This window comes from Strigops habroptila, chromosome 18 (genome assembly GCF_004027225.2).
Source record: "Strigops habroptila isolate Jane chromosome 18, bStrHab1.2.pri, whole genome shotgun sequence".
NCBI classification, from domain to species: Eukaryota; Metazoa; Chordata; class Aves; order Psittaciformes; family Psittacidae; genus Strigops; species Strigops habroptila.
This window is the reverse complement of record NC_044294.2, coordinates 4,364,333-4,385,728: the sequence shown is the minus strand read 5'-3', so window position 1 is coordinate 4,385,728 and position 21,396 is coordinate 4,364,333. Positions and strand designations below refer to the sequence as shown.

The 21,396-nt window shown below is 48.5% G+C and overlaps 1 protein-coding gene and 1 long non-coding RNA gene across 5 annotated transcripts; one reads left to right on the top strand and one right to left on the bottom strand.

The window, feature by feature from the left end:
- The first annotated feature begins 49 nt into the window (after nt 1-49).
- On the top strand, nt 50-21,268 carry MAPK13 (mitogen-activated protein kinase 13). 4 transcript variants are annotated; one of them, XM_030473452.1, is made up of 12 exons: nt 50-2,497; nt 6,414-6,543; nt 7,124-7,182; nt 8,297-8,405; nt 9,414-9,443; nt 9,863-9,910; nt 10,818-10,932; nt 11,264-11,335; nt 11,860-11,939; nt 12,396-12,474; nt 13,651-13,824; nt 18,756-21,268. In XM_030473452.1, exons 1-12 carry the CDS (start codon nt 2,379-2,381, stop codon nt 18,938-18,940), a joined length of 1,200 nt encoding a protein of 399 aa, XP_030329312.1. In that variant the 5' UTR covers nt 50-2,378; the 3' UTR covers nt 18,941-21,268. The 4 variants fall into 4 exon arrangements, with proteins under 4 accessions (XP_030329312.1, XP_030329311.1, XP_030329316.1 ...); XM_030473451.1 differs by having other exon boundaries at nt 52-2,497; nt 13,648-13,824; XM_030473456.1 differs by having other exon boundaries at nt 53-492; nt 13,648-13,824.
- On the bottom strand, nt 8,404-18,612 carry LOC115602377. The gene is made up of 3 exons (XR_003989653.1): nt 17,219-18,612; nt 10,651-11,092; nt 8,404-9,477 (listed from the first exon to the last, which is right to left on the bottom strand). It is a non-coding gene; the product is annotated as an uncharacterized LOC115602377 (long non-coding RNA).
- Nucleotides 21,269-21,396: the final 128 nt, after the last annotated feature.

The window sequence follows — 21,396 nt, the reverse complement described above, 5'->3', positions numbered from 1 at the left end:
GCATGGGGTTGGGGGCACGGGACCTGTTGACTGGCTCTGGGTTGTGTCCATACTTGTCGCAAAGAAATTCTTTGCTACAAAAATAGCTGAAAGTCTGACCACAAGGACTGGACTCAGAAGAAAATACTTTCATTTTCTGTTCAGTACAAAACCACAATAGACCAACAATCTGGTACCTACCCAGACTGGGGACTCTTCCCCAGTAGCACCACTTTGTGTGTGTTTGCTCTTTTTAAAAGTGATTTGTTTTCCTCTTCAGCTGCCATCTAGTTGGTGGTGGAAGGGTGTTGGCAGGAGCAGGAGCATCACGGCTCCATGGTGGAGCTTTTCTGACTTCTGTTGAGTGTTGGTGCACTTCACGCTGAAGAACGGCTGACCAAAGTTGACCAAAGCCTCAATAACTGATGTTCCCAGTGCCCTGATCCGCTGAGGTGGTTCCTGTTGATCCAGGTCAGATACCCACCATACATGTGCTCCCCAGCAGTGATCACAGTGAGTACAAGAACAGTGTGGGATGTTCTCTCGGCTGTGTGGGAGCTGCCCTCCTGCTTGCTTCACCCTCTGCTTGCCTTGCTACAAACGGAGAGGAGGGGGAGAGGAAAGCCCCACCAGGACCTGGTGCGGGGCTTTCCTCCCTCTTTTCTGGGAGGAAAAAAAAATCCAAAGCACCCAAGGTAGACAATTCCAGGATGTGCTCAGTTACAATATAGAATCAGAATGGTTAGGGTTGGAAAGGACTTTAAGATCATCTAACCTGATCAGCAAAAAACCCCACTAAAATCAGTGAGAATTGGACTGGGGAAATAAATAAAGTCCATGTACAAAATCAAATTACTTAACTCAAGGTTTCCTATTCAGTTTGGATCAGTCACTTGAATTAATTCATCTTTCTACAGCCCAGACATGCCCTAGATATTTAGAACTCCTTAATTGTGCACAATGACCTGTGTGTGCACGCGTAGTTGAGCAAGAGCTGTGTTCATAAAATAACAACCAGGTTACATGTTTGCTTAGGTACAGGGAGTTTGCTGTAACACCTCTTGCTCACAGGTGTATTTATAGCACCAAGCTGGCTGTAGGTCGGTTTCCTGACTCTGCTGTTGTTATAGCTGGGGCTTATTTACACGTATTTGCATAAGCAAAGATAAAACATTGCCACAGCACCTTGGTGGTGGTTTATAGAACCTTGCTGTGGCTGTTTGAGGAGGTGAGGGTTGATACGTACCGCAGTGGTTGCCTGTAAAGAGGTAAAATGAATTTTTCTGAACCCCCTCATGGTGCTTTTTCTGTAATTGCCATTTATCAGGTAGCTCGGCTCTGGTCCTGCCATGCGGATGCACTCGGAGCAGGGCCACCTTTGTGGGTGACACGGATGGAAGGCAGAGAGGCTACAGGCAGGGCTGGGGGAGGGAGGGGGGCAAAGCACTGTGTAAGCAGCTGGGCTGGCTCGGTAAGGTACAGCTTAGTCACTTCCTTTGGGAAGCGTGTAGGATGCACCTACCTCCTGTGTGGGAGCCCCACTGGAGCCTCCTGAAGCTGCAGCAAAATGTTGAGGTGTTCTCTGCTCACCAGGAATGGACCTTCTCATGGGCTGGGTTTGCTGGCCTGGCGTGGTCCCAGTGGGTGCAGCAGTGAACTTGGGCGCTGTGCTGCCTGAGGAGGGGTTAGATCTGCTGTAGGAGATGGAACCAGACACAGCAAAGCCTGGGGCACGAGTAGATCTTGGGATGAACCCATCTCGCAGCTGCTCCTGAACCTCCTCACTGCAGTCGCCGCAATGAAGGTGGAAAGGGTGGAAGATGGAAAACTGCTGGGAAGCCAGGCTTGGGAGAAAATGGCTATCACCTCCTCGTTGTTCTGTGGACGTATCACCCTGGTACCCTTCATCATGAGGAGCCTGGAGCTGTCCCCCATCAGCTGGAAGGAAGAATGTCCCTGCTTGTCTGACGAGGCGCTGTGGCTTGTCCCCTGGATTCCTCGGCTCCACAAGTCCTTACTCATCAGAGCCAGGATTTCACGAGACCCCCCACGAGGACATTGCTGGCCGGGTGGCAGCACAGAGGACGAGGTGCTGGTGACGGAGCTCCCAGAGGTGTGCGCCAGCCTGGGCCAGGCACTCGGCTCCTATAGCAGAGCCCAGAGGCACCTATAAAGACCAAGGCGTGTCGGGAAACCTGATGCCTCACCTCCCCGATGTGGAGGCGGAGGGAGGGCCAAAAGACATGTCCCTTCACGCTCACTATAGCTGAAAACGCAGGAGGAAACTCACTAGAGCCTCTCTGACCAGCGCAGGGGGCCTCGCAGTCCTGCTCTCGCCCCCAGAAGCCCTCCTGTACGCCAGTACTCTGGGGGGGTGGCAGTCCCACACCCGCCGGGCAATGAACATCACGAGGAGAAGAGGCTTCTACAGACAGGAGGTGAACAAAACCCTCTGGGAGCTGCCCAGGAGATACACGTCCCTCCACCCGCTGGGGTCTGGAGCCTACGGCTCAGTGTGGTGAGTGGGGCCCGGCCCGCATGGGGAGAGCTTGGGGTGTTGAAGTGTCACACCAAGGGGAAGCAAGGAGGCGCTTGTGGGCACCTCTCCATTAGGGAAGGACATTTGCATGCGTGATGAAGGCGGTTTGCCTCCCTCTCCAGTGCAGTCAGTGGGTTGGAGACTTGGTTGCTTGAAGGAACTGAGATGCTTCCTCCTGTGGTCACCCCCAGTGGGCAAAGGGGAGTCACCTTGGTGGGTGTCCTTAGGCAGCAGCTTGAGGACCAAGGGACAGGGAGGCACCCTGGGGTGTCGCGTCGGCATTGCGGGTCAGGCAGCTTTGGAGCTTCCATGGAGACTTGTGTCAGACAACCAGGGGAAATCCCTGGCTGGCTGAAAGAAAGCAGTTTAGAGATGATCCCAGAGGTGGGTACTGGAACTGGGGGGCTGTGGCATGGCCTTGCTACTTGGTCCAGGGCAGCTGATGTTTAATGGGGGTCTTGGCAGTCCTCGGGTAATGGTTGGACTTTCCCAACCTAGTTGATTCTATGATTCTATTCTATGATTCTATGCTGGACTGCCTGGAAAAGGAGCTGGACAATATGACCCCTACCTTGATCAGCTTCCAGCTAGAAAAACTAAAATAGGAATTACTCAAAACCAGGATCAGTAACGGACTGTGACTTCCTTCCCAGCTGGTGATAATGCCCAGCCTACGAGAGGGCAGCAGAGCTGCTGTTAATGAATCAATTGGGCAAAGGCACCTGTAGCAAGAGCAAGCACAAGTCAGATCTCGCCTCCTTTACAGTGGCTTTCTGAAAGGTTAAATCTGAAGCACTCCAGTGCCAGGACCTCAGCAGAGCCCTTGATTCATAACACACCGAGCTACATAAGCAGAAGGTGTGTCTTCTGTTGTAGGTGTGGGGCAAAGTCTCTGCCAGCTGTCCCAGCTGCTCCTGACACCCAGGGGCCCAGGCTCTGTCCTTGTCCCCCAGCTACCTGGTGTTTCCTTTCCCCCCCTTTGCTGTCCAGGTGCATTTAAGCTTCTGAGATGCTTAAATGAATCCTTCAAAATCAGGCAAGCCTAAACCTGTCTTTTTTTTTTTTTAAATATTTGCACAATATTTTCTGGGTTTTTTTTATCACAAAGGCAAGCAGGAAGACTGAAAAAAAAAAATAAAGACAGGACAGAAAAGGAAAGAGAGAAATCCTTCCAAAGTCTTTGCACACAGGAGGAAACCAAACAGCAACAAGACACATCTTTTACTGGTCCCTGTGATAGTCTCAGCTGCTCTGAGGCCTCAGGGGAGGGAGCAGTGGGTGTTGAACCAGCCCAGGGTCTGGGGTGGCTGTGGTGGCATCCATGGGCAGTGCTCAGCAGGGAGGATTCCTTCACAAAGCTGAGGTGGAAGTGCGTGGAGTTTTTAGAGTTTGCTGTCCTCTGCTGGGAATTGCTGGGAAGCTTTCTGGTCACAGTATTACTTGGAGCTGCTGGTTTTTGTGCCCTGTTGATCAGCTGAGAAACTAACTTAGGAAAAACAGCAAAGATGTGTTAATTCCCTCATTAATTCTGCCAAAATCTGTAGGGATTTGGCTTCCAGCTGAATGTAAGTGGTGGAAGAAGAGTTTTCTACAAGGATGTGGAGAGGCACTCTTCATCAGGGACCGCAGCGATACGACAAGGGGTGATGGGTTTAAACTGAAATGGGAAGTTCGGGTTTGATATAAGGAAGTTCTTCCCTGTGAGGGTGCTGAGGCGCTGGCACAGGGTGCCCAGAGAAGCTGTGGCTGCCCCATCCCTGGCAGTGTTCAAGGCCAGGTTGGACACAGGGGCTTGGAGCAACCTGCTCTAGTGGAAGGTGTCCCTGCCCGTGGCAGGGGGTTGGAACTGGATGAGCTTTAAGGTCCCTTCCAACACAAACCAGGCTGGGATTCTATGATTCTGACCATCCAGTGCTGGTCTTGCCCATCTCTGCTAGCCTGAATTAACCTGAATTAACTTTGGCTGTGCCTCATGGTAAGGGTGAAAGCAGTGCAGACAGTGCTGGGTTGGGGGATCCATCACAGACTCTCCTGCATTGAGGGCTTGGCTGCTCTGGGGAAGGCAAGTGAAAACACGTGCCATTGAATCAGGAAACCTGCCCTGAACCTGAAGCTGTTTGATTCTCTGGTCCGAGTCCCTTCTGCTTCCTTCCCTGGCTCCTTGGAAACCTTTGTGCTGTCTCCTCTGCCTGCTCAAGTCCTGAAGCTGAGACAACTCATCACTGTCCTCCTAAGATACCCTGTGGGATCTTCAGCACTGAAGCTGCTTTGTGTAGCTGTTCCTGCCCTCCCTTTGCCTTTCCCAGCTGAATGCATTGGTGAAATTGCCATCAAACACTTCCAAAGGATGCTTTTTGCTCTCATCACGCACAACTTTGAGCAACTGGAAGGGACCAAGAGCTGGGAGATTGCCCGATGGTGTCAGGGTGGTTGATGGGAGCTGTTGGTAGCCCAGGCTGATGGCTGGAGGCACCACAACTCGTCGCCTGTGGCTGACAGTCAGAAAAAGCTGTGCAAGAGACTTCGAAGATGTGCAGCAAGGAGCTGATAACCCCTCTGCAGTGTTGAACCAGAGGGAAAGCCACACAGAGTGGGATGTTCCCACCTCTCCTAATGCCATTATCCCTAAACCCAGCCAAATGAACTGGTTGTGGTGTTATAAACAGCATTTCCCTGTTGATTTATGATGTCTTGCCTCTGAATGATGGTCCTGGAGGACGCAGTAATTATTGATTTAGTTTTGTGGTACCTGCCCCTCCCTGTTTCGGGTCCTCCGAGAACCTCGAGGAAGGAGCCGTGCCTGGAGCCTGGCAGTTGGGAACTGTGGCAGCGTGAATCACGCGTCCCTGCAGAGAAGGTGGGAAAGATGCCTGTGCAAGGCTGGAGGACACATGCAGAGGGCTAATGCCAGCACTCATGTTGGCTTGGTGACCCTGTGCTGTGGGACTGAACATGCTGATGTACAGCCCTTCCACTTCCCGTGGAGATCAGGATTTACAAAGCAGTGGGAACTGCTCTGGAAACCCACAGTGCAATCTGGCAGGGAAAACCCTTTCTGCATCTGTTTGCCTCTTGGAGGGGTCAAGGAGGGTCTGAGGCACCAAGATCCCTCTGGAAAACACCACTGAGATGCCGGATTACAGCTTTCTCTGCCTGAGGACTGCCTCCCCACTTCTTGTCTGGTGAGACCCGGAGCCTCCTTTGCAATCCAGGAGCCTCCAGAAGCAGAGGAGGCATCACAGGATTGCTCTATCCAGCCACAAACAGCACATGTGACCAGAGGGAATAACACATCACATCTCCAGTGACAGCTGCTTGCTGTGTTTTCATTTGCTTTATAGAAGCCTTTCACTTTCAGCCAGACCTGCTGTACACAGAGGCATATGTATAGCATCCAAGATCCCAAATGTGGGAGAATTCACTCCAGCAGCCTGTATTTTCAGTGTGTGACAGCCACTGTCTTTGCTCCAGAGCACAGTGAAGGCAGCTGATGTACCTTAAAAGACAACAACCTCCAAGCAGATGGCAAACCAGGAATTGCTTTATTTCCTTATCTCCCTGTGTTAGGGAAAGGGAAGGGAGAGTTAGAACTAATCCTGACCTTTACCCATTTGTGTTTCCCTCTTCTCACAGCTCTGTTAGTTCCAGCTTGTTTCTGCAGGTTCAGGGCCACTGAGGCTTTGCTTGGTGTCCCACCTAGATCTCCAAAGAGCATGGGCTGCTGCCCAAATCACACAGGGTAATGTCTGAGTGTGCAGAGCTGCTCTGGGTTCCTCAAGGAGCTTTTCTTTACTCTTCTTCTGTGACCTCCAGAATTAGTTCTTCCTTAGGAGAAGACCTTTGGTATCACAAAATATTGCTGATGTCAGAACTGCTTTTTATTTGTCTGCCACAGTTCAGCCATAGACAAGAAGACAGGGGAGAAGGTGGCTATCAAGAAGCTCTGCCGCCCATTCCAGTCGGAGATCTTTGCCAAGAGAGCATACAGAGAGCTCATGCTGTTGAAGCACATGCAACACGAGAATGTAAGTACTCACTATGAAGGTGCTGAGGCGCTGGCACAGGGTGCCCAGAGAAGCTGTGGCTGCCCCATCCCTGGCAGTGTTCAAGGCCAGGTTGGACACAGGGGCTTGGAGCAACCTGCTCTAGTGGAAGGTGTCCCTGCCCGTGGCAGGGGGTTGGAGCTGGAGGAGCTTTAAGGTCCCTTCCAACCCAACCCATTCCCTGATGCTATGATTTCTCTCCATCTCTGCTGAAACAAGGGGGGGTTCTTGCCATGTGGGAGAGTCCTTTCTGGTGGCATCACCTTTATTTTAATTGAGAGGTCCTGACACTTGGCACATGTGGGCAGTCTCAGGGTTTAACTGCTACCTGCCTGCTGTGCCCAGTTGGCACCAGGCTAAAGCAGATGTGTAATGGGTGCTCCCATGCATTAGTAAGAGGAAAAGCAGCTGCACAGCATAGTGAGGAGTCCTCAGATTCCTCAGGTGGAGTTCCTGGTGCTCACCCATGTGCGTGTGTCAATGGGGAGCTGCTACCTGAGTCCACACATGCTCAGCAAATGCTTTCCAGCTTTAAATGTGGACTACTTCTCTTCTCCATCAGGTCATTGGGCTTCTTGATGTCTTCACCTCTGCCACCTCTTACCAGGGCTTCCAGGACTTGTAAGTTCACATTTGCTCTATCTAGCTCAGCCCTCGCCCAAGATGCCTATGACTTAGCAGCAGGGCAATAGATCACGTTGAGGTGCAGTCGCACAAATAGGGTTGAAAAGAGGCCAGACTAAAGCCAGCCATCCCCCAAAACCAAGGAGAAGCAAAAGCACAAGTCAGTTCCACTGACTGGTTTAGCCAGTGGCTAAACCACCCAGGATACACAAACAGACCCCGTGCCATGCTTTTGTAGCAGGGAGAACACAGTGTAGGTAGACCAAGGTGCCTAACAAAGTAGCTTTACATTCAATGAAATATCACAGGCATCATGATCCATGCTAACTTGCTGCCTGTGGGACTGCTGAGCTAAGAAGCTGTGCTCGGAATGGGACAAGTATTGTTCATCAGGCCCTCTCAGTAATTAAACTGAGAATTTTAAAGATCTGGCTTTCTTTTCATCCCAATGCTGGCTATTCTTTTTCTTTTGGCATTTCCCTCAGTTGATAGTTGAGTTTTCCCTTCCTCATCTTTGGGCATGAGCAGCATGCACCTGGGTTTGGGTGTCTGGCTGATGCTTGGGTGTTTAGCAGCCTGCAGGAGAAGTGTTTGAAGGTTCTCAGAGCAGTGCCTGCTGGAAGACCATCAACTAATGAGCAGTCTGAGCATGGAGGCCAAAGACTGGACGAAGCTCGATGTTGTCTTCTGACGCAGGGCTGCACAACATTAGCAAGATAAATTTGGGAGCAAACAGTGATTTTGCAAGACTCTTGCACAAGGTGTTTCAGTTCCTGGATGGTGTAAGGCCATCTGGAACCGATATCGCTTGATGTCTAAAGTAAACTAATTCAGGATCATTGGAGTTTGAAAGATCCTTGATCTTATTTGATGTCAGATACCTGATTTAAGGGGAGGAGAGAGAACAATTTTCAGAGCAGACTGAACTCCCAGCATCACTGCAGGCTGTGCTAGTCACCCAGCAACTGTCACTGTCACAACAACTCGACTTAGTTACAGTAAGTTATACAGCCAAAAAAAGCCCCAAGAAGCCCAAGTGAGAGAGAACAAGGCTAGTCTGGTTCCCTGTGTTTTCCTTCTAGACTCAGGGCCTTGTCTTACTGCCTTTTAGCTATCTGGTGATGCCATACATGCGGACAGACTTACAAAAGATCATGGGACATGAATTCAGTGATGAAAAGATCCAGTACCTGGTCTACCAAATGCTGAAAGGGCTTAAGGTAGGTGGGTCAGGAGGAGTTTAGTGACTCCCTGTGTCTCCTCTACATGTCACCTCTGGGTTGACCATAACTAAACTTCTTTCCAACACTGGTAGGAAGATTTGGGGGGTTCATGGCATCCTCTGAGGTATTTGCTGTTGAACTGCTCTTTTTCCAGCACACATCAATAAAGTGACTGCTTGTTCATATCAGTCAATTGGTTATTGAAGCAACCATCAGTTATTACCCTAGCAACTGGTTTTGCCATGACAGCAGTTGTGCTGCTTTTTGACTAGCCAAAACCCTTAGCAAAACTGTGTAGAAAGAGGCTGGCAGCAACAGGAGCCTCTGCTGAATTCCTCACAGAGGCTCTCAGGGAGGAGATGGAGGGAATGATTTTCTGTTCAATAGAATAAGGAAGGAATTTGCTGCTGCAACCAGCTTTGAGAGCCGAAAGCAGTCAAACCTGGGGTGTGGAGACAGTGGAACATCCCTCACCTGGAGTCAGAGCAGGGACTTCCAGGCACTGATGAGTTCATCTTAATAACACCTTTCACCATATCACTGTTACCTGGAGTTTAAATAAAGGGGGGAAGAACACACAGAAGGTTTAACTGGTGTGATAAAAGCCATGTAGTCAGGTTTTGTGACTGGACAATCAAATTACTTTTTCCCCACATGGTTTAACACCCAAAATAACAAAGTTTTCCTGTCATCTGCTGCCCATGCTCTTTCCTGTAATCCTGATGCCTTTGATAGTTTGAGGCTATTAGTATGCTTGCTCTAAAGAGCTATATCTCCATCCCTTCTCTGCTGCTCCACGCCTCCTCTTTAGACTGGCAACATCATGGCAAATAATCAGAAATTCAGTGCAGAGGTTTCAGTGCAGGATCTGCTGCCCCGGGGACCTGCAACATGCTGCAGGGTTGTGTTCTCAGCAAGTTCTTGTTTGTAGCTCTCGTTTCTCTGCTGGAGACCAGAAAGTCTTGTCTGCTGGTGATCACATTGTGGCTCCTCTTTTTATTGCAGTACATCCATTCAGCTGGCATCATCCACAGGGTGAGTTCATGTGTGCCTTTCCTCTGCTTTTTGTCTGTTTAGGAGAAACACAGCTTGCTTGTAAAGTGAATAAATTCCTAAACATCATATCACTAACAGCCTTGTCTGCTCTGAGGGCTTTCTCCTCCTACACCCTGTATCTGTTTGGATTTGCTCATTTGTGCAGCTTTTGGGGAAACACTGTACTTTCTGATGAGCTGAGAAGCATTTTATGATGCTTTTTGAATTAGAACTATTTCAGACAAAAAAAATGAGTAATGTAAAGCTGTGCAGTACAGCAGCATGGTGACTTTGCTGTACAGACACTGGATTTGGGATGTCATGGGACCCTGCCAGAGGCAAGCAGAGATTTGGCTGAGGCTCATGTCAACGTGTTGCAACTCCAAACATCCTCATGACTCCACTCTTGTCTGTTGTAGGACCTGAAACCAGGCAACCTGGCCGTGAACGAAGACTGTCAGCTGAAGGTAGGTGGAAAAGCACCACTTCATAGCATATCAGATCGTGGAGGAACTGCTCTGCCAGCAGGAATTTGGCACTGTCATGTTTCCTCTTGCCTTCTGAGACCCGGTTCAAGGCGTTGCATTACTCAGCGGTTGCAGGCGGTGGGAAATACTCACCTGCTGATGTAACTTGCTGAATCAGGGCCCAAGACTTGGAATGAACATCCTGTCGTCGTAATTCCTGCTGTATGGCAGTTCCTAACGACTTCCTAAGTAAATTCAATACTGCTGAGCAATACTTGTGTTAGGTGTATGATCCCTGAAGGATAACTGGAGTCAGCCACGGTTGCCCTTTGGTTCTCGTTGACGTGGTGGTTGTGATTCCACACAAAGCTATTTCCAGTATTGCTCTGAGGAGTTTGCTTGCAGCTCAGCAGTGCAGTGCTCTGGCACCTCTCTTCTGCAACATGTATTACAGGGCATGGCTGTAGAGGTTGGGTCAAGGCATATTCATCTCCAGTATTGAGGGAGAGGCCATTTCCAGTCAGCTGCAAGGTGTTTTGATAGGAAAGGGTGAGTGGTGGTGGCCTGGGAGCTGCCAGGCTATGAAACAGCTCAATTAAATAAAGCTCATAGAGTTGAAACTTCAGCTTCAAGAAAGGAAATGACCTTTCAGGTAGCTCACAGCACTGATCCTTTTGGCAGGGTCTTCACGCAACTGGTTTTGCAGCCAGCTTGCAATTCTCAGTGGAATTAAGACAAACCTGTTAGTTCTTTGAACTGTCCTGTAGGTGGCTGTGGCGTAGTTGGAGCTTCCTTATTATCTGATTGGATCTGCTTTGTTTCCTTTTGGAAGTAGATTCTTGCTTGCCTGTAGGATTTCTCTTTTCTTTTGTGCCCACTCTTCTCCCTTTCCTTTGGCGAACTGCAGATCTTGGATTTTGGCTTGGCCAGGCACGCTGATGCTGAAATGACCGGCTACGTGGTTACGCGCTGGTACAGGGCCCCAGAAGTCATTCTGAACTGGATGCATTACAACCAGACAGGTGAGCAGCAGCGTGACTGCCTGGTGACGAGCCCAGGGATCCCTGGACCACACCTGGCTCACATCTCACGTAATCCTCCAGATGTTTTCCCTCTTTCTCATCCATGTTCCCTAAAGCAGAGCGAGTCTCAAAGCTGTTGCGCGACTCCCAAAGCTCATGCCTGCGGGAAGTGACGAAAGCAGAGATTTTAGCAGCGTAGAAAGAACAGGGGAGGGTGGAAAATGGGAGTGACATTTAAATTGGTGCCTGCTGCAAGCGACAAAGCAACAGCCCAGCAATCATGGCTGCCTTCTTACTGTCCTGTTTTCTATCTGTTTTTCTCTCTGAACAGTGGATATCTGGTCTATTGGCTGTATTATGGCAGAAATGCTGACTGGGAAAACGCTGTTTAAAGGAAAAGACTGTATCCTTTCAAGCTAAACCTTTTCCCTGTGGGGAATAATAGTTCTTGGAGGGTGTGAAGGGGCTTTTATGAAGGAGGCTATTGAGAAAAGCAGGTGTCAGTCAGTCCTGGCAGGTTTACCAGGAGGTAATTGCAGGGAAACGGAGAGAAGATGGGAGGGGGCCAAGCCAGCCTTAGAAATACACCTCTGTGCTGCCGATGTGTGCTCTATGTCAGTCTAACCTCATGTAGCCATAGCTCCATCCCCAAAACCTCACATATCCCCCAAGCCCATGGCATTCCCCCTGGCAGAGTTGTGCCAGCAAAATTATCCATTGATGAAAATGGCATCCCAAGAAAAAAGCCCTGGAGCTGTTTTTGTCAGTCTCGTGAGTCTCTGCTTGTGTGGCTCTGTCGGGTTTGTGTTGTAACCTACTCGCAGCTCCTCTGGGCCCTGTGGCTCTGCAGCACCTAGCACATGGGCTGAGCTGCTGGGGGTGTCCAGGGCTCACCCCCAGATGGGTGATCTTTAACACAGCTGCCAGACCTGGATCAACTGACTCAGATCCTGAAAGTAACAGGGCATCCAGGAGAAGACTTTGTGGAGAAGCTGGAGGACAAAGCGGTAAGGAAGTTCCCTGTGGATTTGGGTCTCGCTGTGTGTGGTGAGGAGGGGTTACCTTGGCCATATTTTTAAGATGGGAGAAGGGCTGCTTGTCCAGCACCAAAGAGGAGTGAGTAACAGCAGTCTTGTTCCCCTTGACAAAGAAGATGCTTCTTTTTGCTAGTGGCACATCTGATGGATTTGGCATTGCATTGGGAACTGGGGTGGATTGCAGGGATGTCCGAGTGAGGTCCCTGATGCCCCAGCAAACCACCAACCTCCTCTATTCTCCAGTTTGGCCCTTAAAGCAGAAATATTTCTGTATCTCAATTGATTAAAATGATTCCTTTTAAACTGGTGACTAAAATGTGGCATCCGGGACGACTTGTTCTTTTCAGTCACCTTTGCTCAGCTGAGCCCTGAGACCTGAGAGCTGTATCTCACACCTCCTCACATCTGCGTTCCTTTCTCTTTCAGGCCAAGAGTTACATCAAGTCCCTCCCTAAAATCCCCAAGAAGGATTTGTCTGTGCTTTTCCCCAAAGCCAATCCTCAGGGTAAGTCATCTCCAGGGTTTCTCAGGAGTTCTCACAGCTGGAAGGGGGCAGGTTGGCCACTACAGCTCCAGGCTTATTTCTCCTGCTCACAATTTCCTCCTACTTCCTCCCTTGCAGGTTGGTGCCCCTGGGCATATAAGTAGGAATTAAAGGCAAACTGACTCTTTATTGGTGTTCACATGGTGATCTGCTGCTGTTCTTAGCTATTTACTTCTTTAATTTTAAAATGGCACAGCCTGTAACACAATATTTGAGGAAGAGAGAAACTTCTGACTCATATCAACAAGCCAGGAGAGAGCTGGTGCTGGATGTAACGGGATGTTGAGGTTATGGGATGCAAGTTATGGGATTAGGACAGTTGCATTTATCAGCTCCATCTGGTATGAGTGCTGGGGTACATTTTGGCCAATATTGGCTTCCAGAAGGTGTTGCTTGTAGCCAAGCAGGTGATATGTGATCAGTAGCGTTCAGATAAACTAACCACCTCTTTGTTCATTATTATTTCCCAGCTCCACCTGAAAGGCATCATAGTTTTGATAAACTGTTATTTCTTTTAGCTCCGACCTGCTGAACACCTGGATCTATTGATTCAAGGAGTGCAATTTTCAGGGCAAAAATTGATCTCTTGCAAGGAGCAATTTTCCTGAGCAGATGAGAGGCAAGAGCGAGCAAAACTATTCTAAGAGCTGAAAGTTATTAATGAATATTAAGATGTTAAGACCAAGGGCTGACAGACTAATGGGTATCTGAGTTTCCTGCCTTCCTGTTTACCAGGGATGCATAGATTTCTCTATAGATTACTCATGTTAAGAGTGCTTGGAGTTGTGGGGGTCAGTGAATGATTAAAACTGAAAACTATCTTGAAGTTGGTGGTTTCTTCTCATGTTCTTTCAGCCCCATCTGTGCAGTAAGACTTATTCAAGACTAATTTGATATTTCTGCACCATTTACATCTCCACCTCTGTTAGTAAGAGCTCCCTGAGGCTGCTGTTGGGCAGACTTTGCATCCCCTCTGATGGGAGCTCCACGCTCCCCTGGTCAGGTTGAGGAATCTCTTTCAGGTCTGGAGATGTAGTGCTGGGAGCACCAGGCCCAGCACTTGCAGGGTTCATGCACAGGATGCCTGTTCTCCACCAACACCTTGCTTAGCCCTGTTCCTGTCTTCTCCTACAGCAGTGGATTTGCTTGACAAGATGTTGCAGCTGGATGTGGAGAAGCGCCTGACAGCCACGCAGGCGTTGGCTCACCCCTATTTCGACCAGTTCCGAGACGTTGAGGAGGAGACAGAAGCACAAGAGTCTTACGACGATTCTCTGGAACACGAAAAGCTTTCCATAGATGAGTGGAGAAGTAAGAAAGTTTATTTTCGTTGAAGCTCCTGTTTAGCATGGGACTTCCCTACCCCTCTTTCTTTCCTGTGTACCAGCTATACAGACAGGCTGAGAGAGCTGGGCTTGTTCAGCCTGAAGAAGAGAAGGCTCCAGGGAAACCTTAGAGCTGCTCCAGTGCCTAAAGGGGCTACAAGAAACCTGGAGAGGGGCTTTGCACAAGGGCCTGTAGGGACAGGACAAGGGGAATGGCTTTAACCTGCCAGAGGGGAGACTGAGGTGAGCTCTTAGGCAGAAGCTCTTCCCTGTGAGGGTGCTGAGGCGCTGGCACAGGGTGCCCAGAGAAGCTGTGGCTGCCCCATCCCTGGCAGTGTTCAAGGCCAGGTTGGACACAGGGGCTTGGAGCAACCTGCTCTAGTGGAAGGTGTCCCTGCCCGTGGCAGGGGTGGGAACTGGATGAGCTTTAAGGTCCCTCCTCACTCTAACCATTCTATGCTGGGTAAAACATAGAATGATGATGGCAGCGCACAGCTCCCCTGCCTTGCTCTGCTTTTATACATTCAGCAAAGGTCCCTCCAGCTCTTCAGGTAGACTTTTTTTGCTTCTCTCTGCTTTATCTCTCTCTTCCAGCTTGTATCTGCCATAACCTCTCCACTGAACGCCTCCTCTCTGCACAGAGAACACTCACACTTTCATTTGTGTCCTCTAATATCACACCTTCCTGGTTCTTTTGTTCTGTTTTTCAAGAGCATGTTTACAAGGAGATCTTGTCCTTCAGTCCCGTTGCACGGAAGGACTCAAAGAAGCGGAGTGGGATGTCGTTATAGTGGCTGCTATGGCTGTGGCTGGGATTACCTTCTGGATCATGGATCAGGTTTACTCCACGCTGTTGTGCTGGTGGCCAGCATTTGGCCTATGGGACTGCTTTGAGTGCCAGCATGAGGATGACACCATGCTGTGAGCACTGGACTTTGTTCTGTTAAAGGGGGACGCACCCCAAACAGTTTTCAACACAAAAGATAAATATATTCTCATTGAAACTTTAATTGGGAGAATTTTACCTGGTGTTTTTTTTTTTATTCATTTTTTTCATGTTTGTCCACTTGAGAGAGCAGGGGGTTCATTGCTCTGTTCTCATTATTCTTTCCAGCTTTTCCTACATTAATTACGGATAAGGTCAAGGAAAAGGGAATATTGTCTGGGAAGTGAGTCCCAAGCGAGATAATCAGAAATAGTGAAATTCAGCACAAGAAGATCTAACTCTGGGAACGTTCCCTGTCCCCAAGCTGTCCCACAGCACCCAGCACAGTGCTGCTGCTGGATACTGTGGGAATCCAGTCCGTCATGGGATGGGTCTGTGTTCAGAGCAACTCCAAACTTGCTGTAACAACTCCCTGTGCTTCCCCCTCCACTGCCTCCTCTTCTTTTGCTCTGCTTATTCCATTCCCTGATCAGTCCTGTCTCCTTATCGCCAGCTGCACATGCATCCTGCGAGCTCAAAGCCACTTCCCACCCTGACAGAGCGGGTATCCCAAGGAGCTGTGTTCTGCTCAGTCTGCTTTCCCCAACGCTTCTCTCTTCACCACCCTTATCTCTTGCTGAGCACCCTCTCCCTGGGGTCACCCTGCCTGTATCTCTTGGTAGGGCTCGTGGCATGACCCCTTATATTCTCATTCCTTCTGCCCTATGGGATCAGTTAAAACAGGGATCCTCTGCTTCAGTTCTCTTTAACAGCTGCTCGTTCCTCAATAGGAAGAGACATTTCAACTGGTCATTTGGAAAATAGTCAATTGTCAGGGCTAAAGCTCAGCTCATATATAGGAGGGAAAAATATGTTGCATGAACAATCTAGCATTAGAAAAGGGAACACAATAATTCAACTTGGTGAGCACAGAAGAGTTCAGATATCTTAGTTTCTTGGTATCAGATCAGCTTCTTCAGTTGGCATCATTATAAATTGCATTTAAGATAAACTCATTAAATAGAATATCTCACAAAAGCCACCACGGGCTAGAAAACATCCTTCTGAATAAGAGCTTCAGCTAACCCTTCACTGCACTTCCACTGAGGTTTTGACCTTCTTGTCTGCCTATGCAAACTTTAATTCATTCACTTATTTAGTGAATAATTCCTGGTAGCTTCAAGAAGTCACCTTCAGAGAAGCTTGGGGTGGGATGCAGAGCACGTGTCCCCAGCCTGCTGCACCCAGCCCTGCTCTGCCTTCAGTAGGCACAGAGCTTTGTATGGGGTGAAAAACAACACAACAATCTCTGTTTTTAATCCTGGATGGGGACCAGAAAAAATGTAGGATGATGTGAGAAGATCCAGACAACTTGCCTGGATTGAATTGCTTTGGAAATGCGTTCAGATAACCAGAGGGAGGTGGTTTTCTGAATACAAACCAACCAGTCATCTGGATCCTCCCTCCAGGGACAGTTTGTTCCACCTTTTGGTTCTACACTAAGTCATTCAAATTTAAAAATATGTTTTGATCTTTAAAGTAATTTGCTGAACTGGTGGTGTATTGATGTCAGCTGAAGCCTGGCACTTCTGGTGTGTGTGCACCAGTACGTCCCAAGCCACCACTTGAGTACAAAGGAGTTTGCTATAAATGTTGTGACCATTAGAACAGAGGAGAGATGGAAAATAATTACAAGAACTAAATAAACGAGTGGGATCTGAGAGTGACACTGGTGTTATTACAACTGTGTCTGCAGGCTCTTGCGTTGGTGAGTTGGGGCTTGTTTGAGCATCTAAATGCTCGTGCTTCAGAAACCAGGAGTAGCTTATGCCCAGGGTGGGATATGCCAGGATAGCAAATGCAGAAGAGCAGGATTTTGGGGAGTAAGGGGACTGCAAGGTAGTTTCCAAGTTTGATACATGTGTTATATGAATTCCTGGCTCTTCATGACAGCTCTCTTTCTAACACATCTTGATCATAGAATCCCAGCCTGGTTTATCTTGGAAGGGACCTTAAAGCTCCTCCAGTTCCAATCCCTGCCACAGGCAGGGACACCTTCCACTAGAGCAGGTTGCCCCAAGCCCCTGTGTCCAACCTGGCCTTGAACACTGCCAGGGATGGGGCAGCCACAGCTTCTCTGGGCACCCTGTGCCAGCGCCTCAGCACCCTCACAGGGAAGAGCTTCTGCCTCAGAGCTCATCTCAATCCCCTCTGGCAGGTTAAAGCCATTCCCCTTGTCCTGTCCCTACAGGCCCTTGTCCAAAGCCCCTCTCCAGGTTTCTTGTAGCCCCTTTAGGCACTGGGAGCTGATGATCTTGTACACCATACATCTCATTAGTCCTTTTGAAATACAGCCCATACGCGCTTTTGTGGCTTATTCTGAAGCCAGGTCACTGCTATGTCTTGACTGCTGGTAGCAGTGCTAGGCAGGTACAACTGCTAGTTGTGATAATACCTTTGGATTGCAGTATTAATATCTTCTTAGTCGGCATCTTCTTCCCTATTACAGTCAGTCAGGTTCAGCCAGTCATTCCAGAGTCTATCCCAAAGGGCATGTGCCAAGAGACAAGTGTCTTCTCTGTGTGAGAGCTCGGAGCTACTATTAGTTGAAAACTATTAGTTGAGAAGCACATGAACTCGGTCATACATGCAGCAGTTCCCTACTCTCCACCCCTTCTGTAGCTGCTGAGTCATTCTGGTTTGGTTTAGCCAGGACATAACTTTTCAGAACTCTCTCATTTTCTTCGTTGCCTTAAGCAATATCCAGTTTTGCTGCCCAGACCTCAACGAAGGGAAAACTCCAGCATTACCAGAACTTTCTGAGCTCTCATCTTCATGGGGAACCAGACACGGTGATGTTGTGTCTCTCTGTTGCAGCTCACGTGCTTGGGTAACCCCCAGTGGCTGCAGTGGTTTGATATGAGGCTGCTGATGTTATCCTGCTGCAGCTGCACAGATGCTCTGTGCTGATGTGATGCTCTTTCTATTGACTCGTATCTCTCTGGGCCATGTACAAGCCCTTTGCCTTGCTCTGCTCTTAGGTAGGGCCAGCAAGCAGAGAACCATGGTGACATTCCCACAGTTCTCTTGAAATTCAGTGGGTTGGATACAAAGCCCTCAAAAGGTGGGTGGAGGACACACGGTGGTGTCCTGCTGGCTTTATCTTGAAGAACCCCAGCTTGATGAGCATAAGGGATCATCCTCCCTTTTTTCTAAGCATGAGACAGCCTTGAGCAGCGGAAGGGAGAAGTTCCAGCTGCACTGGTCAAACAGCACTTGAAATGTCCTTTTGAACCTGGCACCTGCCTTGGCTGCTGTGGCCACCGTGTAATTTTTAACAGAGGTCAGAGAGGAGCTTGCTGCTGCTGCCACAGACATCTCGGAGAGCTGGAGACATTTAGAGCTGCCTGTGCCCTGGTGAAGTGAGGATGGGTAGCAGTGGTGGGTTGTCATCTAGCTCTGTGTGTGTGAATGCACAGGGAGGCGTCTCAGGACATGGGTCACGCCTGACTCTACTTCATCGGACACAGAGAGGCAGGGAAGAGTTGTAAAAGCTCAGTCTTGTGGAGGAAATTGAGTAAATCTATGGCAGCTTTAGGAGTACAGAGCTTGCTTTCAGAAAGTCATCTGTTAGGGGAAAGAACCTGTTCAGACAGAGCTCATAAACTGCTTTAAATGGGAATTTAGGATTGATTTCTTCATTATCTTGCCTCACGTCAAAAGGGGATGGGTAGACCTGAAGAGATCTGGAGTTTGTGGTGCTCTGTCATGATAGCTTAGGGAGAAAACATCTCTGTGATAAATTAATGTACTGAGCAGTCTAATGGTAGTTGAAAAGGAGCCTCTGTATTTTTAAATAATAACGTGTTCCCAAAGGGAATTGTCTGTCTGACCAGATGAAGAGGTACCGGGGACTTCTGATCTGAGTTGGTGTGAGAAGAACAAGGGTGAACGTGGGGGTTGGAACTAAATGATCTTAATGTCCTTTCCAGCCCAAACCACCCTGGGATTCTATGCAGATTTTGCTGTTAGCGAGAGCAAATACAAGTCCCACTTGCTTCAGGGATGTGAAGTCTCCTCAGCATCAGTCCTTCTGCTGAGTGCACTTCCAGGAAACACCTTGTGTTTCGGGGACTGGGTTTCTCAGGAGGTTTTCTCTTTGAAGAGCTCCTGCTGAATGATCTGAAACCTCAAGAGCAACCCCAACAGCCAGTGTGTGGGTTTCATCATTCACCCACTAACCCTATGCAGTGACGGCACACTGTCCAACAGCCAAACCATTCCTCTGCAATTCCCAGTATCCTGACAAATGCAGGGAGCTGGTGCTCTGCAAGCCCAGAGCCCTGGAGCTGTGCTTGGGTTTGTGGTATGCACCAGGCAGGAACTCGGAACAGCTATCAGGAAATGGAGAAGGTTGGAGTGGAAGGAGTCTCTCTCTGTGAAGACCAACCGTTCCAGGGCTCATGCACCATCTGATGACACACTGCAGTGAAGAGGAATGAGCTGCTTAACAGGGAAACAAAAATCATGTTCACGTTTCATGAAAGGAGATTGAAAAACACCCACTCAACCCAACTGGTGAGTCAAATAGCCCAAACTCCACACAAGAAAGAGGGGGAGCCCCTGACAGACCCCATTAGGCAAAGAAGAAATTCTCTTGTGCTAGTTGGCTGACCTACATACTTTTGTTATGTTTTTTCCTCCTTGCATAGTTTACATACTTAAAAATACAAAACTGAGTGATAAAAATCACTCAACCCTTAAGTGAACATTCAAAATTCCATAAATTAGGCTGGCCAGAATTAAGTTTCCTGTCTGTATGAAGGATGTGTGATAAAAATGGAGATGGATTGAATGTTTGCCTCACAATGTACAGATGTTGAAATACTATTTACTTGGTTTTCCTACATTTATGTCTGAGTTTATTATCTCAGTTTTATTTTTAGTTGCAAAGTGAAGCCTTTACTATAACCACTCATTGCGTGTAAGACTTCTTGACAGCTAGTTAGGTCTGTGAAGTTGCAGCTTTATGGCATGGATTTATTAGGAACTTCCAGATGTAAGTGGGAAAGAAAAAACAGATGAAGCAATGATTATTATTACTTTATTTTTATTTTTCCTTTCTTAAGAGACACCACAAAATGACCAGAGATTTAAGAGATACGATATTTACAATGTTTTAGGCACCACCCAGAAGCATTTTGGTGCGGAGTTGTGAAACTATCTCCAGCCTCTTAGGAAACTGTACACTTGCCCTGTAGGAAATGGTTGGACTTGACGATCTTAAAGGTCTTTTTCAACCTGGTTGATTCTCTGAGTCTATGAAAATGTCTGAGAATCTGATTTCCTGTTGAACCTTTTCACATTCTAGGTGCAGACTAAACAAATAATTTCCAGGTTTGAAGTGTCTGATAATGGAAGAGAAGAAAAACCTAGAAAATAATCAACACAGCTGAGAACTCTAATGAGATATCCCCAGAAGTGGGGACACTCAACAAGTTTGTGATGACACTGAGCTGTGTGGTGCAGTCAACATGCTGGAGGGAAGGGATGGGATCCAGAGGGGCCTGGACAGGCTGGAGTGGTGGGACCATGTGAACCTCATGGAGCTCATCAAGTGCAAGCTGTTGCCCCTGGGTTGGGGCAATCCCAAGCACAAACACAGGCTGGGGGAGACTGGATGGAGCAGCCCTGAGGAGAAGGACTTGGGGTGTTGGGCTAGGAGAAGCTCCCCATGACCCGTCGGTGTGTGCTTAAGCCCAGAACCCCCCTGTGTGCTGGGCTGCACCCCCAGAGCGTGAGCAGCAGGTCGAGGTGGGGGATTCTCCCCCTCTGCTGTGCTCTGGGGAGACCCCCCTGCAGTCCTGATCCAGCTCTGGGGCAGCAGCACAAGAGGGACGTGGAGCCGCTGGAGCGAGGCCGGAGGAGGCCCCGGAGCTGCTGCGAGGGCTGGAGCAGCTCTGCTCTGGAGGTGAAACAAAGACCAGAATAGCCAGCACTAATTCATTTATCCCCGAAACTGATGAACACTCACTGCACTAATTGCAGTTACCACAGAATCATTTAGGTTGGAAAAGACCTTTAAGATGGCATCCAACACTGTGAAGATGTTAAGAGTTTCCAGGTGAATGTGGTTTATGGGCTGTTTTGCCCAATTTCTTTCTAAAAGGCCATTTTCCAAGCACATGGGTTTATAAGCTTTTAATACAAGGTTCAGGCAGTGCTGCTTCACAACCCCTTCAGTCAGCACTTGGGCTGATTGATAACTCTCTTGTTGGATTGTGCTCTATTAAATAATGCTGCAAGGTTAGTATAGATCTTCAACCCTCATTGAATTCCTGTTAAGTTGAAATGAGTTCACTCCTTTTAGCCAAGTTTGGTTGGAAAAACAAAAACCCTCCCACCATCAATCATCATTTCAGGTCCATCTTCAGAACGCTTTACCTGGAGGAAGGTTTGAAAACTGGGATTTGCATGTTAAGATTAAAAAGAACATCACTGAGGAGATGGCGTTTGTGTCACCTCTCTGATGCTCCACACACACACACACAGAAAGTGCAGTTGAGCACTTGCAAATCCAGTAGCCAAGGCAAATCTGTCAGAGAAACCAGACATTTAACTTTTCATGAGCAT

Coding starts and splice junctions, on each gene's coding strand:
- MAPK13 (XM_030473451.1), top strand. CDS start 2,379: ATGAACATCACGAGGAGAAGAGGCTTCTACAGACAGGAGGTGAACAAA. Junction 7,183..8,296: donor TACCAGGGCTTCCAGGACTT/GTAAGTTCACAT, acceptor ACTGCCTTTTAG/CTATCTGGTGATGCCATACA. Junction 8,406..9,413: donor AAATGCTGAAAGGGCTTAAG/GTAGGTGGGTCA, acceptor TTTTTATTGCAG/TACATCCATTCAGCTGGCAT.